At 44.4% G+C, this 27,954-nt stretch overlaps 1 protein-coding gene across 2 annotated transcripts; it reads left to right on the top strand.

Moving 5' to 3' along the window:
• TGFBRAP1 (transforming growth factor beta receptor associated protein 1) lies at positions 1-27,954 on the top strand. 2 transcript variants are annotated; one of them, XM_044428732.1, is made up of 12 exons: positions 1-143; positions 6,741-7,442; positions 8,899-9,093; positions 11,524-11,678; positions 13,897-13,979; positions 15,853-16,194; positions 18,221-18,278; positions 20,923-21,066; positions 22,564-22,713; positions 23,631-23,790; positions 24,779-25,212; positions 26,702-27,954. In XM_044428732.1, exons 2-12 carry the CDS (start codon positions 6,758-6,760, stop codon positions 26,891-26,893), a joined length of 2,598 nt encoding a protein of 865 aa, XP_044284667.1. In that variant the 5' UTR covers positions 1-143; positions 6,741-6,757; the 3' UTR covers positions 26,894-27,954. The 2 variants fall into 2 exon arrangements, with proteins under 2 accessions (XP_044284667.1, XP_044284666.1); XM_044428731.1 differs by having other exon boundaries at positions 6,738-7,442.

Here is a 27,954-nt window from a genome sequence, read left to right as displayed (position 1 = left end):
GCGGCTTTGCAACGGCGGCGGGAGAGCCGCTGACAGCGCCGGGGCCTGGAGCGAGTGGGAGCGCCTGGCCGGCCGGCCTTGACCGAAGCAGAGCGCGCAGGAGAGGAGGGCAGCCCCGGGAGGCCTCGGCTCGGACAGACGCGGTAACGAGGGGCGGGTGGCCCTCGCGGCGCCTACCTTGCCGCCGTCCCCCTCCGCCTTCAGCGCCCGCCTTGCCCTCCCCTCCCCTCTCCCTCGCCCCCTCCCGCCGCTCGCCCGCCCGCCCGCCGCGGTCCAGCTCCCCGCCGTCCTCTCCCAGCCCGGGGTGGGCGTGGCGTGCGGGCTTCTCGCGGGCCGCTCGCCTGGCCTGGCTTTGGCGGCGTCCGCTGTGGCCGGGCGTGATGCAAAGCGCCAGGTCCGCTCGCGGGGTCGCTTCGTAAGGCTACCCGAAGGCTCGGCCTGTTCAGGCCCTCCCAGTTGAGGGCGAGCGAGCTGCGCCTGCCCGGCTGCTTGCAAGACTGGCGCGGAGGCTCCGGAGCCCGCTGCTTTCCCTTAGGACGAGGCTCCCGGGTGCGTGACGGGGAAGCTTGTGCGTGCTGGCAGCTCTGCTTCTCGCAGCGTTTGGGCCCTTTGGACTGGAGGTGGAGGAGGAGGAGGAGGTGGAGGTGGAAGGGTTGTTCTGCTGCATTCTTGCCCAGCCTGGTGCCCTCCAGATGTTTTGGCCGACAGCTCCTAGCGTTATCTTGGCTGAGGCCGATGAGCATTGAAATCCAAGGCAGGAGCGCACCAGATTGTGGGCGACTGCTCTTTTCTTAACCCTTTCGATGTGCAAAAATAAAGGAATGCCATCATGTAGGCTTGTTTGTTGCTCTCTTTTAAGATTTCAAAGACAAGACCTAAGGCAGGTTTGGGGAACACATGGTCCTCCAGATGTTGGGCTGTAGCCCTCATTTTCTCTTACCATTAGCTCTGCAGGCTAGGACTGATGGGGGTTATAGTTCAACAGCATCTGGTTCAGCTGTATGTTCTCGCCCCTACTCCTGCTGCGGTGTGTCATATTGGAGCAACAACACATGAAGGCATGGTATAATCTCTCAAGAAGATGCTGTGCTTTCATTCTGATTAACAGGAATTCCAACTGGAGGAACAGAGATGTTGTATTGTGCAAGAGTAGGCTGACTTCTGGTGTGTGTGTGTGTGTGTGTGTGTGTGTGTGTGTGGTGGCGGCTCCATATGGCTTATTTCACTATTGAATGTGTGTTGGGCTCTCAAAATCAAAATAGGAGTTTCATAGAATCATATGGAAGCATAGAATAGTAGAGCTAGAAGGGGCCAGAAGGCCATCAGGTCCAGCCCCTTGCTGAGTGCAGGGCACCAGGTTAAACAATCCTTCTCAGATGGCTGTCCAGTTGCATCTTGAATATGAGGCCACAACTTTCCTAGGTAGTAGACTCCATTATTGTTAACAGAAAATTTTCCTGATATCTAGCCAGAATCTGGCCTCCTGTAACTTAGGGCCATTATTCCATGTCCTGCATTCTGTGATTCTGTCCTTTCTCTTTGCGCCAGCCTTTCAAGGACTTGTGGAGTGCTATCACATCTCCCCTCAGCCCTAAATGTGCCCAGTTCTTCACTGAAGCAGGCCCTCCTCTGTACCCTTTCCTGCTTATCTTCATCTTTGTTAAACTGTGGTGCTCGGAACTGGACACAGTGCTCCGGATGAGGCCCAAATAGTGCTGAGTAAAGGGGAAAGTAAAGTAGTGTGGATGCATTTCTGAGGAATACATTACATTTTGCTGTAAATTCAGACTGTACACACTTTGTAGGATACTACAGTTCCCTTTCCTTTTTCACCCCATAGCATTCTGCAAGTTTCCCTTCTGTTGGCTATGCTAGTGATTGGTGGGTAGGAGCCAGAGAGCAGTGGCAGGCTCCTTCATTACATGAAGGGCCCTTGGTGGATCCCGGAGCTGGCTTTGCCATATGTCTGGCTACTGGCATCAAGGGGAGCTATGGCTGGGTGCCTGCCTATGGCCTCACCAGGATTCTGCTGATAAGTGTCCCCTGGAGCTTTTTCTTCTCTCCCTCTCTGCTTTTTCACTTGCCTCTTGCTCTGCCCCAGAGAACAGCTGTGGGAAAGAGGAAGCATAATCGATGCTAGTGCTGACTTTGTAGAATCATAGAACAGCAGGGCTGGAAGGGGCCAGAAGGAGCCATTGTTTCCAAGTGCCTGCTCAGTGCAGAATGCATGGCACCAAGCTGAAGAGTCCCTCTCAGGTAGCTGTCCAGCTGGATCCTTCATGCTGCTACTGCAAGAGAGCCCTTGACCTCCCCAGGTAATTAATTCTGCTGCCACAGTGTTCTAACGGTTGGGAAGTTCTTCCTGATGCTCAGCAAGGATCTGGCCTCCTCTACCTTGGCTTCCTTATTCCATGTTCTGCACTCTGGGATGGTCAAGAAGAGGTCCTGGCTATCCTCTGTGTGGCAACCTTTCAAATACTGGCAGGGTGCTATTATGTCTCCCCTTCTCAAGGCTAAACTTGTCAAAATCTTTCATCTTTCCTCATAGTGCTTCGTTTGCAGTCCATGGATCATCCTTGTCCTCATTTGAACCCTTTCCACCTTGACCATATCTTTTTAAAATTGGTACCCAGAACTAGATAAGGCATTCCAGATAAGGCCTAACCAGTGCTGAGCATATGATATTAGTTCATCAGATATTTGGAAGTGATACTTCTATTAATGCAGCCAAAATGGCATTCATTTTTTGGCAGCCACATCACATTGTTGGCTCATATTCATCTAATGATCCTTAACAATTCCAAGATCCTTCTCAGTTGCAGTATTGTTGAGCCAAGTATTCTCCATCTTGTAATGATGCCTTTGGTTTCTTATTCCTAGGTGCAGAACTTGGCATTTGTACCTATTAAGATCACCTTGAATCTTCTTTCTGTCTTTCAAGGTATTAGCTATCCCACCCAGTTTGTGTGATCTGAACATTTGAAAATGTTTTCTGCACTTTCTTACCGACAGAATTAATAAAATTGTTGACGAGAACTGGCCTAGTACTGACCACTGCTATACGCCACTTGTTACCTCTTCCCAGTTTGAGAAGGTGCCGTAGATGAGCACTCTTTGAGTTTGATTTGGTAGCCACCTGATAGCTGTTCCATCTACCCACTTTTAGCCAGGTTGCTAATCAGGAGAGCATGGGGCACTTTGTCAAAAGCTTTGCTGAAGTCAGGCTATAGTATGTCCACAGCTTTCCTACAGTCCATCAGGGAAGCTACCCAATCAAAAAATGAAATCAGGTTAATCAGGTGGGATTTGTTCTTAAGAAATCCCTGTTGGCTTCTGTTAATCATTGTATTGTTTTCAAGTTGTTTGTGGACTGACTGCTTTGTAATCTGTTCTAAAATTTTCCCTGCGATTGATGTCAGACTTAGTGGTATATAATTCCCAGGTTGTGGCTCTTTTCTTTTCTTGAAGGTAGGGACAACTTAGACTTCTCCAGTCATCTGGTATTTTCCCCGTCCTCCACGATTTCTTAAAAATAATACAGTGGTTCTGAGAGTTCTTCTGCCAGCTCCTGTATGATACTAGAATAAAGTTCATTGGGCTCTGGAGATGGGAACTCATTCAACCCAATGAGACAAAACTTGACCATTTGCTTATCAATCCTGAGCTGCCGTCATGCTCCTTCAGCATTTATTTCCCCTTCATCTGGAAGGTCATAGAACTTCTGTTGGGATAAGACTGAGCCAAATTGAATGCTTCTGCCTTTTCTTTGTAGTATGTAGGATTTTGTCATCCACACTGAGTAGCTGAACCTCCATTTCCTTCCTCTGTCTTTTACTTTGGACATCTCTGAAGAAGGCTTCTTGTTGCTTTTAGCATCCCTCACTAACCTGAATTCATTCCTACCTTTAGCCTCCCTGATGCCTTCTCTGCAGTTCGTGCTACCTGCCTGTATTCTTCCTCTGTAGTCTGGCCCTCCTTCCACTTTTTATACATGTCCTTTTTTGTTTTCAGATAACCTCTAAGCTTTTTGTGAAGCCACACAGGCTTCTTCTGTTGTCTTCTACCCTTTATTATTGTTGGACTTGTTTGTGCCATGAGAATTTGTTTTTTCAAGATTTCCCATGCATTTTGGGCTCCTATTCTCGTCACAGTCATTCGCCATGGGATTTTTAAAATCATTGTTCTGAGTTTATTAAAATTGGCTTTCCTGAAATCCAGGGTACATGTTTGGCTACATTTGGCTTTTGCTTCCTTTAGAATCAAGAATTCAGATTTAGCATGGGCACTTTCCCCAGAGTTCCCGCAGTTGCCACATAGTCACTAGGTCTTCCTTGTTGTTAATATCAAGTCAAGAATATCTATTCCTCTTGCTCCTTCCTCCACTTCTGTTCGAGGCAGTTATTCTTTCTTGTGTTGGCATCACCTTGGCATCATCTCGTAGTCACAAAAAAATTTCATTTGGAGAATTTCCCCCCTTGTCTATTCTTCTTCCAAGAACTGGAAGGTTTGAAGAGAATACAAGCCAGTGTGGCGTAGTGGTTAAGAGCATGGGGCTGGGACTCAGGCGATCTGGGTTCTAGTCCCTGCTCAGCCATGGAGCCAACTGGGTGACTTGGGCCAGTCACAGACTCTCAGCCCAACCTACCTCACAGGGTTGTTGTTGTGGGGATAAGGTGGAGGAGGAGAGATGATGTAAGCTGCCTTGAGTCCTTTGTAGGAAAAAGGCAGGCTATAAATCACAATATAAATATAATACAATTTGGGCCCCAAAAGTTCTTGACTTTCCTCCCTAGAGTTTCAAAGTCTATGTGAGTTCTTCAAAGCTCCACTGGGCAGTGCCATTTGTTCCCACATGTATAAGAAGGAAGGGATGCATGTCAGCCTGCTGTATGAGCCTTGGCAATCTTTCAGTTATATCACTAATCTGTCCTCCAGGGAGGCAGCATACCTGACGAGTCTATGGGTCATCCTGGCTTTTCCACCCCACTCAACAGGGCGTCTCCCACAACTAACACTAACACTTAGAATAATATCAAGAGCATGTGCACCTCCTTTTTTTTAGAAATGCTTTCTATAGGGATGTGTGTATGCAAAAGCTTTTATATAATGTTACATATTGCATTTTGAAGGCGTTTAATCTTTATAATACGCGCAGAGAGCTTTGGCTGTTGGGTGGTATAAACAGAATGACTGACAGGTGTTTAAAATGCTTTGCATTCTCAATCCACATGAAACTGGCCAGTATTATTATCCCTTTATTCCATTATGGGACTGAAAAGGGTGGCTTGTATTTGTGGCTAGGGTTACGCATTTGCAATTATGCATTTCCTGAATCCTACTTGTAGCTGCTACACTATTTCTTCCTTTATGTTTATGCATACATGCATGTCTGATGAAAGCATTGGTAAGACTGTGAGCCTGTACCCAGCTACTTGGGAGTATGCCCCACTGAAATCAATGGGGCTTCTGATAGATTTGTATAGAATTTGTTGTAAAAAGACAGCCAGTGGGGAGTGTTGGTTAAGATGTTGGATTGGGGAACTGGGAGAACCCCATTCAGGCTTGAAGTTCACTGGGTGACTTTGGACTACTCACTGACAACCAGCCTAACCTACCTAACAAGGTTGTTGTTTTGAGGATAAAATGGAGCTTACATACACCAGAGGAAAAAGGCTACTAGTGATAATGATGTATGGCAATGAGTGACTCAGTGTTTTAAAGAACCTATTCTGAAAGAAAAACAATTACAGCTACCTATTATTCTTTTAAATCTGTATTATTCTGACCACACTAAGGCTATAATAATAAAATAACATATAAAATAATAAACCGGGAAGTAAGCCCCTTGAGCATAGTGAGCTTATTTCTGAGTAAGCATGTTGGTTCAGTTTCTGTAGGATATGCTTGGTATAGACCCAGGTGGATCTTTGTCACCAAGGTCATCAGGGGACATGGTCTTGGTGCTTCCATATGAACTCTTGGCCTGGTTGTTATCCACCATAAGAAGAGCCCTGGGGGTGGCAGCTCCATCTCTTTGGAACTCCCTGCCTCTGGAGGTCAAGCAGGCACCCATATTGTCTCTTGGAAACTATAATTTTGTTGTCTAGACGTGATTTTTACTGCTAATTTGGTTTCTGTTTCTTTTAAAACTGTAACACTATGGGTTTTTTCTTTTTCTTTTTCTTGTTCACTGCTCTAGAATCCACTTAGATATAGAGAAGTATATAAATAGTGTAATTATTATTATTTATTTCATTTCTTTACCATTAAGTCACCAGAACACTTTCAGCAATTTGCAACAACTTCTCAAACAGGACCATAATACCATATTTTTTAAAATACCAAATTAAATATTTAAAAATGTCATAGCTAAAACAGTATTAGATGCAGAGTAGCCCTGTTAAAATCCTTGACATGGATTCCCCCATGAAGCCAGTAAATCGTGCCTTTAAACGCTTTAGCATGGAGGGCTGTCTTACCTGCTGCTAAAAGGATGACAGAGTTGGCACCAGGCAGGCCTCAGTGGAAAGGCCATTCCACTGAGAAGGCCCTCCCTCTCATTGCCACCCTTCAAGCCTCCCTCCGAGTTGATTGGATGTTGATTGTAATATTTGGGTAGATTGCAGATAGAAAAGGCGCTCTGTCAGAGATTTGAACAAACCGATTTCCGATGTCCCGTTTGTTCTTCTCTGATGCACGGGTGTGAATAAAAATGCAGCCTCTCTTTCTTCACTCAGCAGGCCATCTGGACAGTAGGATGAGTGTCAAGGCCTTCAAGCTCGTCCCTGCCATTGAGCGGGAAATGCTAATGGGCGACAAAGCTCCAATCAGTATTGCATGTATTGAGTGCTGTGGAAGGAACCTCTACATTGGAACTAATGACGGCTCTATCTGTCACTTCCTCCTCGAAGAGAAGAATTCACCAGCAGACAAAACAGGATTTTCGGTCACCAGGCAGCTGCATAAATACCTAAGTGTTCGGAAGGCCGTGGGAGAGTTGAAAGCAGCTTCAGCCCTTAACAGACTTCTGGTTCTTTGTGACAATACCATCCTGTTAATGAACATGATGAACTTGGAGCCCATTCCCACAGGTGCTAGAATCAAGGGAGCCGTGACATTCACGTTGAATGAGAACCCTGTGAGCGGGGACCCATTCTGTGTTGAGGTGTGTATCATTTCAGTCAAACGGAGGACCATTCAGCTGTTCATGGTGTACGAGGACAGAGTTCAGATAGTGAAGGAGCTTTCCACTCCAGAGCAACCCTGCGCTGTGGCTATAGATGGCCACTATTTATGCCTTGCTCTGTCTACTCAGTACATTATTCTGAATTACAATACTGGATTCTCCCAGGATCTTTTCCCTTACTCTAGTGAAGAGAGACGACCCATTGTGAAACGAATAGGCAGGCAAGAGTTCCTGCTGGCTGGACCTGGAGGATTAGGTAAGGATGAAATGTCTCCTTGCATCCCATTTAAAAGGTTTTTGCTTTGTCTGTCCTTGAGGGTTTTTCTTCAATTTTATTCTAATCAGATTTGTGCAGCTCTCTGGGAAACCTCTGTCTGGTGTCAATACCTTGATTTTGCATGGCATGCTAGGGTTTTGCAATGGATTGGTGTTGTCATTAAAGATGTCCAGTCTTGCCTGTGACAGTTCTGTAGCAAACACATTCCATATGATGGCTTATATTATTTGGCTAGAGTATGTTTCTATGCATATTTAGATAGGAAAAAGGTCACACAACTGTCAGCAAGCTCAGTTCACCTACAGTAGCATCTCACTGCATGTGAACCAGGGCCTGTTTATCACCCACTCCTCCTTTTCTGATTAAAGTGATGTGGAACTTCTAAGGTGCATATGCGATTGACATTGTTTCATAGTCTAATAACATAGCCAATTCTTGCTCAAATGATCTCAAATTTTAACAAAATGTGTAAAAACTAACTAATGTTAGTTACGCAATGTTACGCAACACATGCTACAGCGTGTTTGGCAGGAGGTGGACTACCAACTTGATGTGTGTTGTGTCACAGGCGGTACGCATATTGAACATTTGTGAAGCTTTGTGAAATCGGTTATAAAATCTACATCCCTTTGAATATCTTGTTTGAATTTTGATAAATAAATCTTTTATTGTTCAACATGAAGCCTATTTAATTTCGTTTGCCTGGGACATGTAGTTACTCAGATATTCACATTTCAAATAATGTCAAATTTTTTGGGACACCCTGTATAATGCATGTTGTAGGGGAAAAAAATCCCAACTTGTGTAAGATGTGTAAGATGATGGGTATAAGTGACTGACCAAGAAAGAGATTTTGGCATTGTGATAACAACTTGATGAAAATGTCATCCCCTTGTATGGCTGCTCTGAAGGAAGCCAACTTCATGCTAGGCCTAGTTAGGAAAGGAATGGAAAATAGAACTGCAAATATCAAATTTACTTTATACACATCTATGGTGCGACTGCAGTTACAATACTATGTACAGTTAGGGGGTGTGCTTTATAAAATTTCCTGCCCTAGCACCAAAATGACTTTACTGGCTTTAGATATTATGCATCTTGATAGAATGGGTGAAGAAACATTTTTCTGTTCCTCCTGAGATAGTCAGGCAAGCTCCGGGACCACTGTCCTCCTCTCTGAGAATAATAGAATTTTCTGTACTGATATTTTGAAAATGTTAATAGCTTTTCCTTCTAAAAGTTAATGATATAAATTGTTAAATTAGTGTTTGTGTTATATGCATGAGAGGGACTTCTTACTCATTTAGGAGTTTTGCAAAACAAAACCAAAACTTAGTTGAAGCTTTGCAGTACATTAAGCAATATGAATAACATTTTGAAATCCAGGTGATCAGCTGGTTGACTGATCAGCATCTTGTTCTGTATAACCTGACAGGTATGTTTGCAACAGTTGATGGCATTTCCCAGCGTGCACCAGTTCACTGGGCAGAAAACGTGATTGGTGCTGCCCTCTGTTTTCCTTACGTAGTCGCTCTTGACGAAGAGTTCATTACAGTGCATAGTATGCTGGATCAGCAGCAAAAGCAGACACTTCCCTTTAAGGACGGTCATATCCTTCAGGACTTTGAAGGTACTATCTTTTGATCGTGAGCTGGTGTATATGTAGATTCCTTTTTCCACTTTTAAAAAATAATTGTGGTGGAGAATATCTAAGTCTGCCTTGTTTATAATATTTAGACATGCAAAAGATGGGGACATGCTAAACCGCCTTTTCCAGTCACAGTGCTGGTGCAGATGACATTGTGTAAGTGCAAACCAGTGCAAGTGCAGTATCATTAGTGCTTGCTAGGAGAAGGGGGAAAGCCACCCTTGGCCACTGGGTACCAACAGTAGCTTGCCTCATTTCCGATTTGCTGCCAAATGCTGGTGTATTGGTGATGCAGTGTCATTAGTACTGGTACTGTTTCAGCATCGGTAGGATACAGCAGAACCCCCATATCCGGGTTGATCAGTTCTAAGCACCCCAGCAGTTGCCTGACACCACGGATAATAGCAAGCACTATATTATATATGCAGTACATTTCTTTTTTCACAGTTTCATGCATTCTTACCTCAGGCTATGATTCTTTTCTTGCCCTATTAAAGCAAGAAGTTTTGCTTACAGGAGGCACTTTGCACCCTCTCTTTGGCACTTTATGGCTTCTCTTTTAGCTGAGGTCAACCGCATTTAACTGCAAACACGGTAACGGAGCCAGCGGATACGGCAGTCCTGTTCTACCGTGCTTTGGACTACATACCCTGATATCTGCATTCCTTCATCCTGCTTGTTTCCAGCAAACATATCTTTATGGGCCAAATGCTTTTATTTCATATGCCCAGGACCAATTGGAGTGAAGGAAACCTGGATGCTACATGTAATCAAGGGTGTGAATGTTTGTGGCTTATAGAATTTGTCAGCTGTGGAGAATGCAGGGAAGGCAGTGAGGGGGTGCAGAAGAGCACCCCACCACTATGAAGTGGGTTCTGGCTGTTCAAGGACAGAGTCCCCATCTTCTGCTGGAAGACTTGGCCTAAATAGATTCTTTAGGCATTCAGTGGGCAAAGCTGTTTAATTTCCCAGTTTCATTCCTGAACAATTAAGTCCAAAGACGTGTGCCTTTTAAAACTATCACTAATATATGTTTGCTTGTGGATTTTGTCTCTTAAAACGATTTGGACAATGAGGAGTCAAGTTGTTTCTAGCTGTATTGTTCTGTGGGTAGATGCAGCCTGATGTCATTTCATCCCCTTTTCCTCTTGATGCCTTTAATCTCAGTGGAAACCATGAGAGGAAGGGGAAAACATGATTGTTTGTGCTGTGAACTCTTGTGCCTTCTCACAGGGAGAGGCAGTCTATCTGGATTGAATTACACTTTGCGAAACAGGATGGCACTTAATGTAAGATTTGTAAGATACAGCTTACAAACTCACTTGGGATATTTAAGCTCTAGATAGAGAGCTTGAACAAACTGAAAAATGTTTCTAATTTGTTGTCATTTCTGGTATACTGATGTTTCTGTTAGGCTGGAAGTGACCTTTCTATGAGTAGGAGAGATTTTTTGCACGGTGGTAGGGATCTTTGGCTCAGTGCCATTATTCCTACTCCAAGAAATTCTTCAAAGATTCAGAAGAAAGCACTGCCTGTGATAGGAAATGGAAGATAATGTGGAAGTCCCCTGGTGTTTTTCCATGTAAGAGTTAGTTCAAAGCAACTGATCCATTCTATAAGTAATTGTGAAACATCAGCAAATCTGAACTCCACCAAACTGAAGTTTCACTTCTTCAAAAGTGAAAAATATACACAGCAAACACTTGTGTGTACAAACTGTGGTTGACCATAGCTGGTAGGGATGTGTGAAGAATACAGTAAGCCCCCTTGGATTACTCTTTGCCAGTTCTGCACCTATGCTCACATTATGTGGTGCACGTCAGGACTTCCATCTCAAAACCCCCCTGCTGGTCCAAGTTCTGTGATATGAGCAAATTGGACTGGCAGAATTTGCTCAAATCACATAATTTGCATAACTTGGAAGCTGAAAATTAGGTGGTGCAATTGCGGCCCAGCTTAGGGGTGGAATTTCATGGAGAAAAAGTCTCAACCTAGTTCTGATCATTGGCAGGAAAGCAATCAAGTGAGCCAGATTTTCCAGTTCTGGTACATCCTTGCTTGCTTGTTCTTGCATTCTATACCCCTTCACTAAATTAGCAGCAAAGATGTTCAGAGTAGAATCACATGCCTATTTAGACAGAATTAAATTTGGCTGGCTGAAGAATACTGGAAGTTGTGGGACATTCACAGGATTTGTCCCTCAGTCCTATTGCTATTCAGATTTTTGCCAAGTACAGCTTCCTACTTTGTGGTAAATCTGTTATCTGATAGAAATGATTGGGCTCTGCTGCACATACCTCAAATAGTGTATTTGCTCTTGTAAAGGCCATATGTCTTCTTATTTTCCTTTTCTTTTTGTTTCATTGTTGTTCCGTACAGTTGCAATTATAAACTGGACCTTTTCTTTTTCAGGCAAAGTAATTGTAGCTACCACCAAAGGAGTATACATGTTGGTGCCGCTACCTCTGGAAAGACAGATTCAGGATCTTTTAGCCAACCAGAGAGTTGAAGAAGCTTTAGTGTTAGCAAAGGGAGCCCGAAGAAATGTTCCAAAAGAGAAATTTCAGGTCTGTGAATTTTAAATATCGAGCTATGTGAAGATGGCAGAGTAGCAAACAAGCTGCGGCGGTGAAGCTTCATTTTGATATTTGATAGCATGTGGTTTTGCAAAACAGGCATAATTCTTGGTGCATCTCTCAGGATGCACTCAGTGAAGGGAACTATAAGGAAGCTGTAGAACTGGGCTAGGCTGGGTGTGTGAAGAGTTGAGTTTGAAGAATTCCGGGGGAAATGCACCTTTTGCTTTTGTAACTGGAAAAATGGCAAAGTAGTGCTTTGCATCCTGTCTAACCTTGCTTTCAAAGTTGTCACATCCAAGCAAATTCCACTGATTTCAGCAGGTCATTAAAAAATGGGTAGCTGGGGATATGCACTTGTCTCTTTTGTTTTACAGCACGTCCCAGGAGCAGCTCCTTCAAAGTTTGTATAGTATTATGTCTGAAGACCTAACCTTGGGTTATTTATGGATTAAACAACTCAGCTGTTAATCCAGTAACAAGCCATGGGTTAACAGCAGGTCTGTTTAGCTCTTAAATGGCCTAGTAGCCTGGGTTCACACATGGCGCTGCACAGCCTACAAAGGAGTTTTTTGTGGTTTTGTTGTAAAGCAGAGGGGGCAAACTTGCTACGAGACAGCATTCCCTTGTAGCCCATCCATTTTTAAACTGATGTGTTGTCATTCCATATGACCAGCCTCACTGTGTGCAATATTCAGGTAGTGTCCCTCTCTTGACAGAAGACTTCTGTCAGCAGAATGGAGAGGGCTGATGAGGGCAGTTCTTCCCCTCCCACAGTCCTTTTGCCCCCCACCCCCCGTATGCATTTTTACCCTGCACTGCTGAAAAGATTCCAAGAGTGACTTATATAAAAGCAGTTAGATACCACATTCACGGCCCTGGGGCTTATAATTCAAAAAGGTATCACAGCGGAGGGAGGAAGCAAAATCATGCAGCGGCTCTCAAGTTCTGACGACAACAAGCATAAATGGAAACACTTGAGAGGAAGGGAAGCCCAGAGGAGCTGGTGTCTCAGCAGAGCTCGTGAAATGACAGCGCAGTTGGACAGGAAATACAATACCCACACTGTGGCTTTGAAAGACCAACAAATGTAGAGAGGGCTGCAAGATGAATAGCTGACTTCGTGCTGTTTTAAACCACATGTCATTTTGTATTGCCTTTGGCTAGACAAATTTAATTAAATTACAATAAAATAAATTCAGAAATACGTATTAAGGTTTTGTTCAGCAAGTAGTGAGTGATTGTTTAAGGCATAGCTCAGGGTCTCGTCACATTTCTGTTCAATTGCATGCCAGTGCTTATCCTCCTATATCCCTGTATGGAGACCCATCTTCTTCCTAGGGTTTTAAAAATGTAGTAATGCTGAACTGGCATATGTCATCTCAGTTAATTTGATACTGAAGGCTAGCAGAATCTGTTGGTGGGTCTCAGGTTCATGCTGAGCTAGCCAAGTTAAGCTTGCTGTGATCAAATTAACAAAAAGGAGGAATAAAAACCTGAATAGGTTTGTGGTTGCAAACATGTCAAAACATTTTGAAAAGCAAGCAAATATTGTTGCCTTTGCTTTTTCTGTATGCTGCTATGGGAGATTCAGCTATAGAGCAGCTCATAAATGGCAGGAATGAATGCATCTTGAGTCAAAGCCATTTGTTTATAAACAGTATTCTACTTCCCTGTAATATCTGCTTTGAAGTAAAATGCTTGGGAAGCATTTCAATGAAGGAGAGAGTCTGTATCCCAGATGTAAGAATTAGGCTTGCGTATACATGCACAATGTATGTGTAACCAGTTGCTCTTTTCCTGCCCACTGCAAAAATATGTATCAGTGCATGGGAGTGATCCAGTTGCTGTCCTCTGTAAAAAATCTTAGATTTGAAGAAACCTTGACTGCATGGTTCAAATGTCATTTGGGCCATCTTGAAGCAGTTATTTTTGTGGGCATTTTTCTCTGCTGCATCTGGCATCCTTTTGCAGAACAGGCTGTGGCCTATGAGGGCGATGTTTCTGCTTCACAATCTCCGGATGGCTTTCTGGTCTTTTCTATCTTGCTGGTTCCTGCATATGATTGAAAGCAATGCTGTATCAGTGGGAAAAGTTAGAAGCCCAAACCTGGCTTCTTCCTGATTTCAGTGAAACACAACTGGTGCATCAGACACTTTGTAATACACAGTTTGCATGTTTAACATGCCTCTCTTTCTTTCTTTTGCAGGTAATGTACAAGCGAATCCTGCAGCAAGCAGGATTTATACAGTTTGCACAGCTTCAGTTCCTAGAAGCAAAAGAACTCTTCAGGTAATGCTTCCTACAGGGTGTGAAATACTCCTGCAGGCTTGTCAATCAAACAGTGGTTAAATCTACTCCTGTGCCATCTAAGGGCCTTAAGTTCTGAGACATTTTATTATGCTTAGACTGAAGTGCTGAAAAGGCGTGTGATTTGTCTCTCTTTTGGATTAGGTAGTGGCAACTAATGGAGCAAATGCTTTTCTAACATATACCCAAGCCCTGTTGGCACATATCTTCTCTCCTGTATACTACAGGACTCAGCTGCTCTGCTCATGGGATTGTCTTATTTAGTTGGGGATTCAACTGATGCAACAGACTTGAATTGGCATCAGTTTACAACTTTTTTTCAAAAGCACATCCAAGGGTGTCTCATCACTAAGGCACACATATAAAGGACTTGTGCTTATGCACAAACACAAGCTTGTAGCAGTAGCTGCAAGTAGCTTGGGTCTTCTGTTTCTGGCTTTTCCCCTCCTTGCCAGGGTAACCATTTCTGCGAATTGCCAGAGAACAATCACATTTCATCAGGTCTGCATGCTCTGGACTTCATGCTCCTCACCTGTTATATTCCACACATGTATAACTAAGCCAGGGCAGAGCAAGCCAGCATAACTGCTCTGTTGACATTTAACGGATTACTGGGAATGTAGGCAAAAGGGTGATTTTATTTTACTGATTTCTGGTAGCTACATTTCAACCAACAAAATGCTAGGAATCAGTGGTACTTTTTCTTTCATGGGGCATTATCTTTAGTGCTTAAAACCTGATTTGCACATAATAGCAAGGCATCTTAATTGAGTTTCCCCATGGGGCTTTCTGTTTTGCTTTTAAAAAAAATACAAACCCAGAGCCATGTTCTTTCGTAGCATTTTGGATGGCATGTCCCAGTGCAGTCCATTCTTGCTGGGTTTGTACATAATGAGAAGCTATGATACAGTCACGCAATACCCTGTGTTCTCAAAATGGTGGCCATTTCCACAATAAATACCGTGCAGGGAAATCCACTCAGCATGGTATTTGGTATGGGTGAATTGGCTCTTAGATTCTGTTTTCCTCCCTCTGGAGCTATAGAAGAGTTTGTGTCTTTCTGTTAGGAAGAAAAACTGCAATTTTTTGCAGGGTGGTGGTGGGGAGGTAGGCACAGTAATGTCAAAATATCTTTATGTCCATAGAGATATTAAAAGTAGATTAAAACCTAAAAGCTAATAAATTTGTTTTTCCTGCCATCCTCCCATTTCCAGACCAGTAGAAATATCTTGGAATGGTTTTGAAAGGTTCTTCAGCTGAAAACAGCAGTTTTGAAAAGTTCTTCAAAGCTTGGAAATAGTGGCCTGGTTCAGAAGATAATACATCAGAATGATAAGGAAAATTCTAAGTTCAGGTCCACCTTATGGTTAATACGAGTGAATTAGATGCCTTCTGGTTTTTTAGTCAAAGGCTTTTTGGTTTATTTGCTCACACGGCAAAGGCTGATGGTTAGATTCCCACAACTGCCTTGTATGAGAAATTGTCTGGTATCTGAACCCCCAAGGATTTCTTGGATTAGGGTTTTGAAGCCTGCTGCCCGCATAGAATCTCCAAGTAAATCTTGCCACTGTGCTTCCCTTGCTTAACCCTTGTTTCCAGCACATACATGGAACAGCCACTTGAATGTCATAGTGTTGTTGTTGGTACATTATTCATGAATCATTCCTTATCCTAAGTTATTTCTCGATTTGGAAGGATTTTCATTTATGGGCAGCTGTAACAGTATCTTTTTTCTCTCACCTGGAGAGCACAAAGCACAATATCTTCTTTCTCTGCATGTGCAGGTGTGTGGTGTGTGCCTGTGTATACTTTTTATTTCTTTTCTGCTTCATCTAGTTTGACATTGTAATTGCAGAAGCAGCCAGCTTGATGTCCGGGAGCTGATCTCTCTCTACCCCTTCCTGTTGCCTTCCTCCTCCTCCTTCATGCGATCGCATCCTCCCCTCCATGAATACGCTGATTTGAACCAACTGACACAAGGGGACCAGGAGAAGATAGTTAAATGCAAGCAGTTTCTTATGAGCTACTTGAGTGAAGTTCGCAGCACTGACATTGCAAATGGCTACAAGGAAGATGTTGATACAGCTTTACTGAAACTCTATGCAGAGGCCAATCATGGAAGCCTTCTAGATCTTCTACTCTCTGAGAATTTCTGCCTTCTCCCAGATAGTGCTGCATGGCTGGAAAAGCACAAAAAGTAAGCTTAAATGACCATCAGAAAAGTTGTTCCTTCTTAAAGATACACAGCTATTTTCTGCCTATTTTCCCCCATGTTGAATTAGGAGCCCATGTCCATCTGCTGCAAGACACCTTTCCTTACCAATTATTTAGTTTTACCTGTAATGTTAATGCTGGGGTGGGAGAAATACAGACAGAAAAATAACATTACGACAAACATATTTCCCTTGCCAGAGCATAAAATCATTTAGAAGTTCACTTTTTCCTCTCTTTATAACCAAGAAATTATTTCATTGCATATTATCATTTGCATGACTCAGAAGGAAGCCTAATTTTGAAGGGATGCATTTTTCCTCTGGAAAAATGAACCCTCCACACAGAAAGCATGAACTATTTTTTGAGCTGTGTTGTGTCAGTGAAAAGACAGAGCAGTTTGAATTGAGCGAGGCCTCTGAAGTGCCAGTGCTATTCATTCTTCCCACTGATTAATGCTGTCCTGACTTGAAAAACAGGCAGAGAACTCTCAGACTCCCACCATGGGGACAACAGCACTTCTTATGCATCTCAGTTGCTAAGACTTGAATGCCTTGCCTTGTCTTGTACACGGGAAGAAGAGAATAAAGTCAGGTTGCTGGAACTGGAGGTTTGATAGGCTGAGATGGATAGATCTGGACAATCTAGTGCCCTCCACTGTTCTCCTGATGCAGCCCCAGCCAGCATCACTGATGGTCAAGGGACTGTGGGAATCTTGAGTTACCTATGTTGGGCCTTAATGGAGAGCACCAGACTCTCTACCTGGCCTTAGTGGTTTGTTTGAATCCTTCTGCCATCCAGTCGCCTTGCCATGATGTAGAAGGCTATGAACCCTCTTGTTTGTTTTCAGAACAAGCATGTAATCAGAGTGTTCATTCCTTGATGTAAGCAGGGATGATGGACCTGAATGGGGTAGGGAGCTCTCCCCTTGGAAGACTCTTGAGTTGGATGATGTCACTGAGCTTGGACACACCCACTGATGTCATCTGCCTCCTTTCCATGGTGGAAAAGTGGAAAGGACTTCTCCCCGTCTCTGTGCCTCTTTCCAAATGGAGAAATAAATTTGGCCATTGCTGCGAGGAATCTTCAGCTCTGTGCAGTGCAAATTAGCACAGGGATGGCGTGCACTGTGGGAAGCTGCTGTTCCCTGCTCTGGCAAAGAAGGGGCTGCTCAGATCAGAGGGAAATGTGGGGATGCCCTCAGGACCTGGACGTTTGCCAAGGAGGTTTCGTGGGCCAGATGTGGAACCAGGCTAGGCCTGTGGGCCAGAGGTTCCACATCCCTGATGCCTAGAGATTCACTATTTTATTTCCTTTATTTGATTTTTGCACTGGGCTATAGCTGAAGCTGTCTGTCTGGCTCATGATGATACCCAATTCAATACAACTCAATAAAAACATAATATAAAATTTCCCACATTCAAAAATGTAGAACAAACAGCTAAAATACTTAAAATAAAATATTAGATATGATTGAAGTGACTGATGTAAATGCCCCATGATATACCTAAAAGCAAAGCATAGTCTTAAAGTGGCACCAAAAAGGTACCAGTGTTGGCACCAAGCAGAGCTCAGTGGGGAGAGCATTCCATAATCAGGGAGCCACTACTGAGGAGGAGGTATCCATCGTTGCTACTTCTGATATCTGGAGGACATACTCAGAGAATGCTTCGTGAATGTTTTATGAAAGATCAGAAAGAACATGGTCTCAGCTGGACAGTAGCTCCTGGCCAACAACGTTAGACCCTTAAGAGCTGCTAATGTATGGCAGGCTGCATGGGTTTCTGTTTAGAGTGCTGTTCTCTGCTTCTACTCTGGGTGCTCCTGCTGTAGACACAAGCGTAGGAGTTAGAAAGCAGAAATTCAGCCTCCTTCCCCAGGAGTAGAGTGAGAATACTATAAACCTACCTTAGGAAACCCTGCAAGAGTTGAGCATAGAAAGGTTGTTGTGCACAACGCTTTATGAACACCAATTCATTGTTTGAGTCACTTTTACATCCATTTTGATGCAGGTTTTTTGCACTTGGACTCCTGTATCATGCAAATGGTCAAGATGCCGCAGCACTGCAGGTTAGTATGCGAACCCGTGACCAGGAAGGCAAAGCAACGTGTCAGTGCCTCCTAGTGAACAAAAACTTACTGTGTAAGTTCTAGTTTAAGCCACTTTGAAACTGTCACATGTGCAGAAGCTAGAAACAGGTTGATGTTCTTGCCTGCATAACAACATTTTAGCCTGGTGAAATGGGAGCATTTGCTATGATTGGCTTACCCTCGTGTCTCTTCCCTTTCTATATAATTCACAGAGCTTGTTCTAAACTGAGCAAATATCTGACTAGAAACACTGAGAGCTGCATTCTGGTCCATCTGAAGACAAGTGGTTGAGGAGGGTTAATTGTGATCCTTCTGCACGGGGGAATGGATTTATTGTAGGAGTTTGAAACACCAAATAGCTTGCAAGGGTCAATTTAGCACAAGTCCTTGGATCCAAGGTTTTTGTAAGCTACCGTGAAAGAGCAAATGCCTGTATTTATTAAGTCCTCAAGTGGCTATTGGTCATCCTGACAGCTTTGCACTTATGGGGCCATTATATTGGAAGCAGCAAGTAGGTTGCAAAGATCAGGCTGGGATCCGGCTCTCTTGAGGCTGCTGAACTTCTTTTCCGCGCTTGGCCGTGCTCAGGAAGCTAGCCAAGGTGAGATCAAGTCCACAAATGCTCAGGAGCGCTAGTGCCTTCCTTACACCAAGTGCATGAAGTATGAAACCCTTTGCACGACGTGTGCAGAGCCCGCAAGTCAGTTGTGTAGAAGTAGAGTCCTGCTTGTATGGAGTGGGTGACTCACTTGGACTTGGTTCCTGCGGGATGGCCATGTGAACGCTCAGTGCAAGGCAGGCCTAGGGCAGAAGGGAAGCTGGCAGAGGCTGGAGTCCATGGTGCTGAACTGAGGAACCCCAGCCGATTCCCGCCCCCAGACTGGATTCCTCTGACTAGAAGTACTGAAAGTGGGTTTAGTTCTTATTAAAACTTCTGTAGAATACTGCCTGTTTTTTATTTGTATAGTTGTGCAAGTAGAATGGGGGTGTGTATCTTTTTCTAAAGGGAAACTGAAAAGGGGCAAAAAAATCCTCCAAAGAGGGATCATCCCTGGCAACGGGAAGCAGAGCTATGCCCCCTTTGACAGGGAAGGACTTCAGCTCAATGCCACAGGACGTGCTTTCCACACAGAAGCACCCACCTCTGAACCCTGCCATCTCAGGCGGGGCTGGAAGAGACTGCATGAAATCCTGGAGTGCCACCAGCAATCGGTTGACAGTTATTTATTTTAACTAAATATTTATTGGCTGCTGTTCAGGGCAGAAATCTTTCCAAGGTGGTGTACATAATAAAGCACACATACTTAAAACCAGAATGATCTTCAAAAACAACAAAAGCACAGTACAACAGCAAAAAGAGGATAAAGCAGTGATCAAAACAGCAGCGGTAGCAAATATGTCATGGGAAAAAATATGGTATCTTGAGGATATTCTTAAAAGTCTTTTGTAATGGAACTTGGTGGACCACAGGTGGCGAGTTGGAAAATGTTCATTCTCATGGTCACCCACCTCATTGCTTTCATGGGGCGCAAATGAGGAAAGACCCTTGCTGATCTTAAAGTGCAGACAGACCAATAAAGGTGATGGTGGTTCTTCAAGCAGCTTGGTCCTCAACCTTTCAAATCTTTAAAGGTCAAAACCAGCACTTCAAACTGGGCTCGGAAACATGCTAGTAATCAGTGCAGCTGGTGCAGTAGAGGCTTGGCAGGACTGAATTGCCTTCTCCCCACCAACATTTGGGTGGCCAGATTCTGCACCAGCTGCAACTTCTGAACCATCTTCAGAGGCAGCTCTGGATGCACTGCTAGGCTGGATGGGGCAGTGCTCAGACATTAGCAGGCAACCTCTCACCTTGCTGCTTGCAGTGCATCTTAGTTGTGTGTTGTTTCTTCCTGCAGTGGCCAGTAGTTGCCTTTTCCTGCTTTCCTGGCACAGAGTCTGTTTGTGAACAGATAGGCAGTTCACAAACAGGTTGTGAGATGCTGCCTTCCTTGCTTTCGAGACAGGGATGCTGTCCAAAGTGGCAGTCCCATTTAGCATTCTCCATCACTTTCTCCCCGTAATGCGTAGGCACAGTAATGCGGGAAGCTGACTTGCACCAAATCAGCCTGCTGGTCATCTAGCCCACTGTTGTTCGTTCTCCAAGGCTTTGGCGGTTCTTCCTAGCCCTACCTGCAGATGCCAGGAACCTTCTGCCTGCAAAGCCGCTGCGCTGCCACTGGGCTGCAACTCCTCCCAAGACGGAGCACACGCAATTATGAGTTTTTCCGGACAATGCAGGGCAGTTTTGGTTAAACATTAAACAATGCAGTTTTGTTTGCATGTAATGACAACTCAGCAGATGCGTTGCTGTGAGGCATGGTGCTTACATGTGACCTCTGTGCTATGGTTTAACCATTGGTTGTTAACTGTGAACAGCCCATGGATTCTCTTCCTGGATTGGTTCATAATTAACAACCTGTAGTTAGACCATGGTTCATGTAACAATAACCCACGATTCAATGACAACCCCTACTCTGGGTAGCTGTTCTGTGCAAACCAGCCCCAAGGCTGTCTGCCTTTTAGGAACTGTGAATTGTCCTGGAAGTGATTCTGATTGCTTTATGTTTCTTCTGTATTTCAGTTATGGATAAAAATTGTTAATGGAGACATTCAGGACTCTACACGCACAGACCTTTATGAGTATATAGTAGACTTCCTTACCTCATGCTTGGACCATGAGTTAGTGTGGAAATATGCAGACTGGGTTTTGCAACAAAGTGAGGAGGTTTGTGACTGGATTCTTTTGGGAAAATATTTTAAATGCTGTTCTTGGATATGTTTTCTAGAGTGACTGGTTTGCACATCCTGTTCTTCTCTTAAGTCTGTTCATACATAATTCCAGCATCTCACTCTTTAGCAAGAAATTCACTGGTTATGAAGAAACAGGTGCAAAATATTTTTCAGTAGTAGTATAGTGCCAACCAAGCAGTGTGTATGTAAGGGTGATCAGAGATGATGTACAGTTCTGTTGTGAACAAACATTCCTTTTATTCTGAAGGTTGCATTTCTGTTGCCTGGCGATTCCATGTTCTCAGAGATTACAGAACACAACATTTTGTACCTGAAAACATGTAATACTTTCCCTAGAAATGGCGTGCATTGTTTTTCTTCTTACTGTTGCATAAAATGATTCAGTTATTGCCAAAATCTGTTAGATATTGTTCATGACTTAATAAATCTCCTTGTATCAGTATGAAACTTAGAACTAGTTGCAAAGGGGGTCATTTTGGACCCCAGACAAAAGTGGCTCAGGAGTGGCCAATGTCGCATAGAAATGGCACTCAAGATTTTAAGATGAAATCTCAAATTACCTGTACCTGCTAAAAGCATAAGGATAGTTTTCAGCAAGTATGGGTAATCTAAATTTAATCTTTGCTGAGGTTACGCACAACAGTACATCTGCATGTTTGTCTTACTGACTTTTGCTGTATGTAACAATAGCCTGTCCTACAAATTTTAAACCAGCATTAAAAAAGGTTTTCCTCAATGGCATTTAATTCTTTTTGCTGGAGGCTTTACCTCAAACTCTTGGCTTTCAAAAGAGACTAAGATTACTTGTAGTTAACCTTCTTTTGTGTCATTGCTTGGGATATTTTTGAGAAGTATAAAAGTACTCCACAAAATTCTTGCGGAACCTTTGGGACATATTCTTATAGCATGCATGTTTTGGTTCATAGAAAAGTGTAAAAGGCAGGAGATTGAAATTTGGAAATTTTTAATCAGAAATTTTGATGATGTTCTAGAAGGACTATCCTATTTGTCTACCTTTGCATAAATTACATAACTGTGAGCTACGGGAGGCCAGGCACCCCAACATGCAAGATGAAGGCAAATGATAGTCCAAAGAATTGCTTCTTGTAAAGAGGGACACTTATTTCATTGTACTGTGTTTATATTTCATTCAGTTGCACCTTTTGGAGCCAGGTTTTGTCACTTAGCACCAGAAACACTCTGGTGGGCTAAATACCTCAAGAAATCAACAGCAGGTACAGCTGTACCCCTTGCCTCAATGCTGTTGTGTGTCAGTGGGCATTTATGCTTCTTTTCCACTGAAATATCCATTATGCATGCTGGTTACTATGCTTTTAAGGATTGACTAGGGAGCCCAAGTATCCTTAATCCTTTCTAACATGTTAAAGCATATGAAGCAATGAGTTCAGTTAACTTGGCACCAGAAATTTAAATTACAGTTCTTAATTTCCTAAACACATCTTGGTTTTAGGTTGGAGTATACATTTTCACTAAAAGATCAATGGAAGAGGCACAAGAGAAAAACAGCTTTCATCCAGATGATGTAATCAGCTGCCTTAACAAATATCCTGTATCACTAGTAAAATATTTAGAATTCTTGGTACTAGAGAGAAGAATAAAGGTAAGCTGGTTTTGTGGGGTTTTTGGAAAATTGAAAACCATGTGTGTGCAAGAGTGTTCTGAACTTCTGCATAACTCAGAAAATCCCAGTTGTTTGTCTAGTGCAGCTTTCTGGGGCCTGGCCATGTCGCAAGGAATTATGGTCATTGTAGTTCAACGCAAATGCAAGACACCAGGTCCTGGAGGGCTGCTCTGGATTGTTGCAGGGCCCCATTGTTAATACGTAGCTTTAAATGCCCCAACAGTGCACCCCTTGCATGTTTACTCATGCTCTAATTACACCTGTTACTACAGGAAGGAAGGTTGATATTTTAAAACTGGCTGGCAATTATAGTACAAAATGCACATAAAGCTGTCATTTTGGTTACCAAGGTGGCAAAGTAAAATAAAACAAAGAAAAGAAAATGAGCTTCCGTAGCATTTGCTTTCAGAAGCCCAGGCCTGTTAGCTGTTGTGGCACAAGTGAAGGGGAAGATGGTCAAAGTGGCATCTGTTTCGTTGGAGATGCTGCGGTGGCGTCCTGCTTTAGGCAAAGGATTGTTCTGCGTGTTCGCCAAAACCCCTCCCAGGTCTGTGATTCTCCGTGTTTTCTTCACGGTCGCTGTGCGCCACACATGGGCTTCGTGCAGAGACTGTTTCCAGGAATGGCGGGGGCCCCTTGCCTTCCTGGTCCTGCATGGCATGGGGAGAGGACCCTGCCCATCCCCTCAGTTCCTTCCGGACCAAACGCCTAGATCAGGAATCACTTCTCTCCTAATGGAAGATGCTGTATTGACGGCAATTCTGTTAAGTTGTACACGGACAGCAGCCCTGTTGAAGTAGCCTGCAAATTATTCTCACTTGTTATATTGATTTGCTGGAAGCCCTGTCTTGGGAATTGCTTACACGGAATGGGCTGATGGTCTTTCATCCCTGCAGAAGGAAAAGTACCACACCCATCTAGCAGTGCTTTACCTGGAAGAAGTGCTACATCTGAGGCTGCTGGGTGCAGAGAGGAGCGAGGAGCTGAACAAAACACAGGCAAAGCTGCGCAGTCTCCTGCAGAAATCGGACCTTTACAGAGTTCACTTTCTTTTAGGTACGAGAATTAAAATACTGTTTATACCTGGGGGTGGGGAGATTTTTTTTTTTTCTGTTGAAGACCCTGTTCCCTAATGTATTGAGGGACATGTGCCAGCAGTGGGTGGGGCTGGATGGAGCCAAGACTGGGTGGAAGCAGGCACAGAAATGACATGGAAGCAAGGCAAGGTTTAGACTGGGCCTCGTGACTCGCAGTTGCTGCCAGTGGGACAGTTCAGTTGGCTGGTGTTGATGCGTCTGTTGCATTGCAGCCAGTTCATGTGTCTGGGTCATCAAGGTCTGAATCCAGCTACCCCTTGAAATGCAGCGTGGCACAGGCTGGTGTGGCCGCAAACCTTCCACTGCTCTTCTGAAATGGAGGGAGGATAGGAATCGGGCATGATGCTCTGGCGATCGCATCACCTATCCTACCTGAAGGACTGCATAGAAATATTTTTTAATAATATTGCTGTGCTCATGGGTCTGTGTCCATCTTGCATGGGTGGTAGATGAAATCAGCGCTCTGCGAATGCTGGAAAAGCCTTTTTGTGACCCCAAACATTGCCTCTCTCATTACATTTCATCCGTCATTAAGGTAACAAACACAATACCTCTCCAGCAGTGAGGGAAATATCAGGGAAGGGCCAAACAAGTAGCGTGCTATAGAGCTTTTCCAGGGCTCTGCTTTCTGTTGCAACTCTTTGCAGTTGCTGAAATTGTTCTGAGGACTGGAGGATCCCCCAGCATGGTGCAAGATGCAGCTGGTAGAGGCAGAATACCACCCCTTCCCTGGCACGCACACACACACACACACGCACATAAACCAAGAGAAATGGGTTGTCTGCACCCTGCCCCAGTGTATTCACAGACATGATGGGCCTAGCATGCTGCTGCTGAGTGTTGGTGAAAATCCTGTGCTTGGTCAATCCTTTGGGTTGCTTTTAGCTTTCAATGATTTGTTCTGAGCGCAAGCATTATAAGGACAGGACTCTGCTTCAAATTGGCAGATAAAATCAGTGGCGCAGATCTTCCTATGGAGTGTGCAATATTATACGGAAAACTGGAAGAGCATGACAAAGCTTTACATATCCTGGTCCATGAACTGAAGGACTTCGCTGCTGCAGAGAACTACTGTGTATGGAATTCCGAGAGCAAGGACTTTCCTTACAGGCGGAAGCTTTTTCATATGCTGCTTTCAGCATATCTTAATTCCAGCACATCAGAACACAAACTGGTCATGGCTGCTGTGGATCTCCTGAACAATCACGCGGCTGAATTCGACGCTCCACGTGTTTTGCAGCTTATCCCTGACGCTTGGTCAGTGCAGCTCCTCTCCTCGTTTCTGACTGGTGCAGTGAGGGAAAGCATCCATGCGCAGCGAATGACTCGGATTGCACTAGGCTTAGTGAAAGCTGAGAACCTTACCTATAAGCATGAAAAGGTGAGTGCACCAGTTTGATAGCTTCATTCACTCGAGTAGTATGTTTCTGCACCGCCTAACAGACAAAATACTCCACTCAGTAGATGCACATGTTGACATCCTTGAGCAAGCTCCTGAATGTTTGCATACTGGATAGAAGGAACACATCTTACACCTCCATGGCTTGTAAATGCGTAATAACCTACTCATGATTTCCCTACATTTAATATGAAACTATTTCCATTTCCTTTTAAAAGAAACAATTTGAGTGTTGGCGGGTCAGTGGCTTGCTATGCGAAGGACTGTAGCTGAGCAGCAGAGCGCAAGCTTTGTATGCAGGAAATTTCGGGCTCGATCCCAGACAGCTCTAGGCAGGACTGGAAAAGGTCTTGCCTGAAACGGGGGAAATAGCTGCTGGTCGGTGTTGGCAATACCGGGTGAGATGGACAAATGGTCTGATTTGCTGTGCTCGTAATACTCCAGTTTCAAAATTGTGGTTGCGTCCACTGCCGCAGCTTGTACCTGCATGACAAGAATACTTCCCCAGTGCAACCTTCTGTGTCCTTCCATCTGCAATGCCTCCAAGTGCTGGGTATTGTTAGGATATAACTGAGTTGTGGTATGGGAAGGCTGAAGAAACAATGGGAAAAATTGGGTGATGGCAGAGCAGGTCGATTCTTTCTCTGTTGGTGCTCCATCAGCTCTCACACACAAGCACGGACGGGCCTTGGGGAACATGGTGCCCACAGCTCTTGACTTAAGGGGCCGAATGTGATCTAGGCCTTGGTGAGATGCCCTCTGTAGGCCTCCTCCCTCAGTCTATTGGCTTGCACCATTGTCACCAGCTGCTCTGGCTGACCATCCTCTTCCCCATCCCTGCTTGCCTTGCAGGCAGCGAGCCAATGAGCAGGTGGTGACTGCAGTGATGCAGAGGAGGAGCTCCTCCGGGTGGTTTTTGTCAGTGGGCCCTGGTGGGGTGTAAGTTCTCACCAAGTACCCCACCTCATCACCAGTGCTGAGTGGTCACCCTTCCAGAGTTGCCCCTCATTGGCTTTGAAATGCTTAGCAGTGGAGTTGGGAAGAAGGAATAAATGCATCCCTCCAACATGAGAAACGATTCATCCAGTTAAATCCTGCCATCCCATTTTGGTGACCCAAAATTACAGCTAGTCTCCCGATGCGGCTTTATACCACTGTCTATTTTGCCTTCCAGAAAGCAAGCTTGTAATAGTTAGATGAGTGTCCTGAAAGTTAACTGTTGGGGAAGCGTATCTAGCAGACCAGATAGCCCCAAATGCAAGGTAAAGTGGATGGCCTTTATGCAGACCAAAACTGCAGAGCCTTCCTTCCCCTTCCTAGTTCGACGCTCCTCGTGTTTTGCAGCTTATCCCTGACGCTTGGTCCGTGCAGCTCCTCGCCTCATTTCTGAGTGGTGTCGCACTGTTCTCTTTGATGTGTTTGACGTCTCCTGTTCTCTTTGAAGTGTTTGACTTGTTTCTCTGCTTTTCAGGTGAAATTAAAAGGCAGCCCAACCTTCCTCTCGGACAGAAAACTCTGCCATGTATGCCAAAGCCCTTTCACCGAGCCTGCTTTTGTCAGGTACCCCAACGGCATTGTGGTCCACACACACTGTGCTGCAAGCAGACTTGTGAATTCTAACACAAACCATCACTTGCCCAGCCCCAGCGGCGGACGGACATGATGTGTGTGCAAGGTGGTGCCCGTTGCTGTGTTAGTGACTCCTCGGAAGAAACGGGGAGATTCTGCTGGATGAAGAGCAAGCAACCAGCAAAGGAAAGGAGTCGTCCCCTGGCGAATGGGAAGACTTCAGTCAATGTGAAATACGGCCACTTAACTGCTGATCCTTATGAATGTAGACAGCACAAGAAATTAGATGTTTATAAAATGAACAAATATTTCCCTCATGGTAAGGGTGAGCGTTCGGGAGGGGAAACCGTTTTTTTTTTTTTTTTTTTAAAGCAAAACTTGCACTGAATTTAGTGATCAGCTGGTCTTGTAAAGAGAAGGGCTGATGAGCAGAGACATCTCCTCCCAGATAGCTCATCATTCTGTCCTTGGAGAAGTGGTATGAAACAGCACTTTCCTGAGGGAGGAGCATAGCTGCATGACGCTCCAGCAGGGCACGTGCATTTCCTGTTGGGACAGGATGGCGAACTTGTTGCGTGCTCTTCGTACCGTTGAGATTTGATGCACTTTGAGCCCTCGTTCTCCTTTCTTCTCTGCATTCCAGGCCCTGTTGGCGCACGCGCCTCTTGCGATTGGCCGTGCTGGGTGGAGGCGAGGGAAGCAGCACGATGGCCGACCCAGGGTCGTAAGTCCCACCGTTGCTGGCACGGCCGATCCCCGTGCGGCGCAGTGCTGAGTGTCTGTTGTGCCGAGCCGTAGCCCGCTGCTGGGGAGGGGCGCAGGGGGCGGCTTTCCTCAGTGTCATGCATTATTTATTATCCTACAGATGTGCTGTAAATACCGTTGAATGACATGGTTTTATATTCCCGACATTCTCTTGAGCAAACACATGTAAATCAGTAATCCCAGGTCTAGCTTTTGAAAAGCCTATTACACCTGCCATCACAAAGAGCCATCGCTAAGATTTCCTGCAAGTAAAGAAATCTGTGCCTCTGATCTGTTTGCAGGAATGGGTTAATACAAAGGGATAAAAGTGCTGTAAAGACATCAGTAGTTGGAGTCTGAAGGTGCTGAATAAGCTTGATAACATTTAATAAATGCTCTCTGGATTCTCAA

This window comes from Varanus komodoensis, unplaced genomic scaffold (genome assembly GCF_004798865.1).
Source record: "Varanus komodoensis strain SLA01 unplaced genomic scaffold, ASM479886v1 scaffold2, whole genome shotgun sequence".
In the NCBI taxonomy this organism is placed as follows: Eukaryota; Metazoa; Chordata; class Lepidosauria; order Squamata; family Varanidae; genus Varanus; species Varanus komodoensis.
The sequence above is the reverse complement of the archived record's forward strand: the minus strand, read 5'-3'. Positions and strand labels throughout refer to the sequence as shown.

What these genes read in the sequence shown, in the direction of transcription:
- TGFBRAP1 (XM_044428732.1), top strand. Translation starts at nt 6,758, where the DNA reads ATGAGTGTCAAGGCCTTCAAGCTCGTCCCTGCCATTGAGCGGGAAATG. An exon ending in AAGATGCCGCAGCACTGCAG is followed by an intron (nt 18,279 to 20,922) that starts GTTAGTATGCGA and finishes TCTGTATTTCAG; the next exon opens with TTATGGATAAAAATTGTTAA. An exon ending in TTTTGCAACAAAGTGAGGAG is followed by an intron (nt 21,067 to 22,563) that starts GTTTGTGACTGG and finishes TCTTGGTTTTAG; the next exon opens with GTTGGAGTATACATTTTCAC.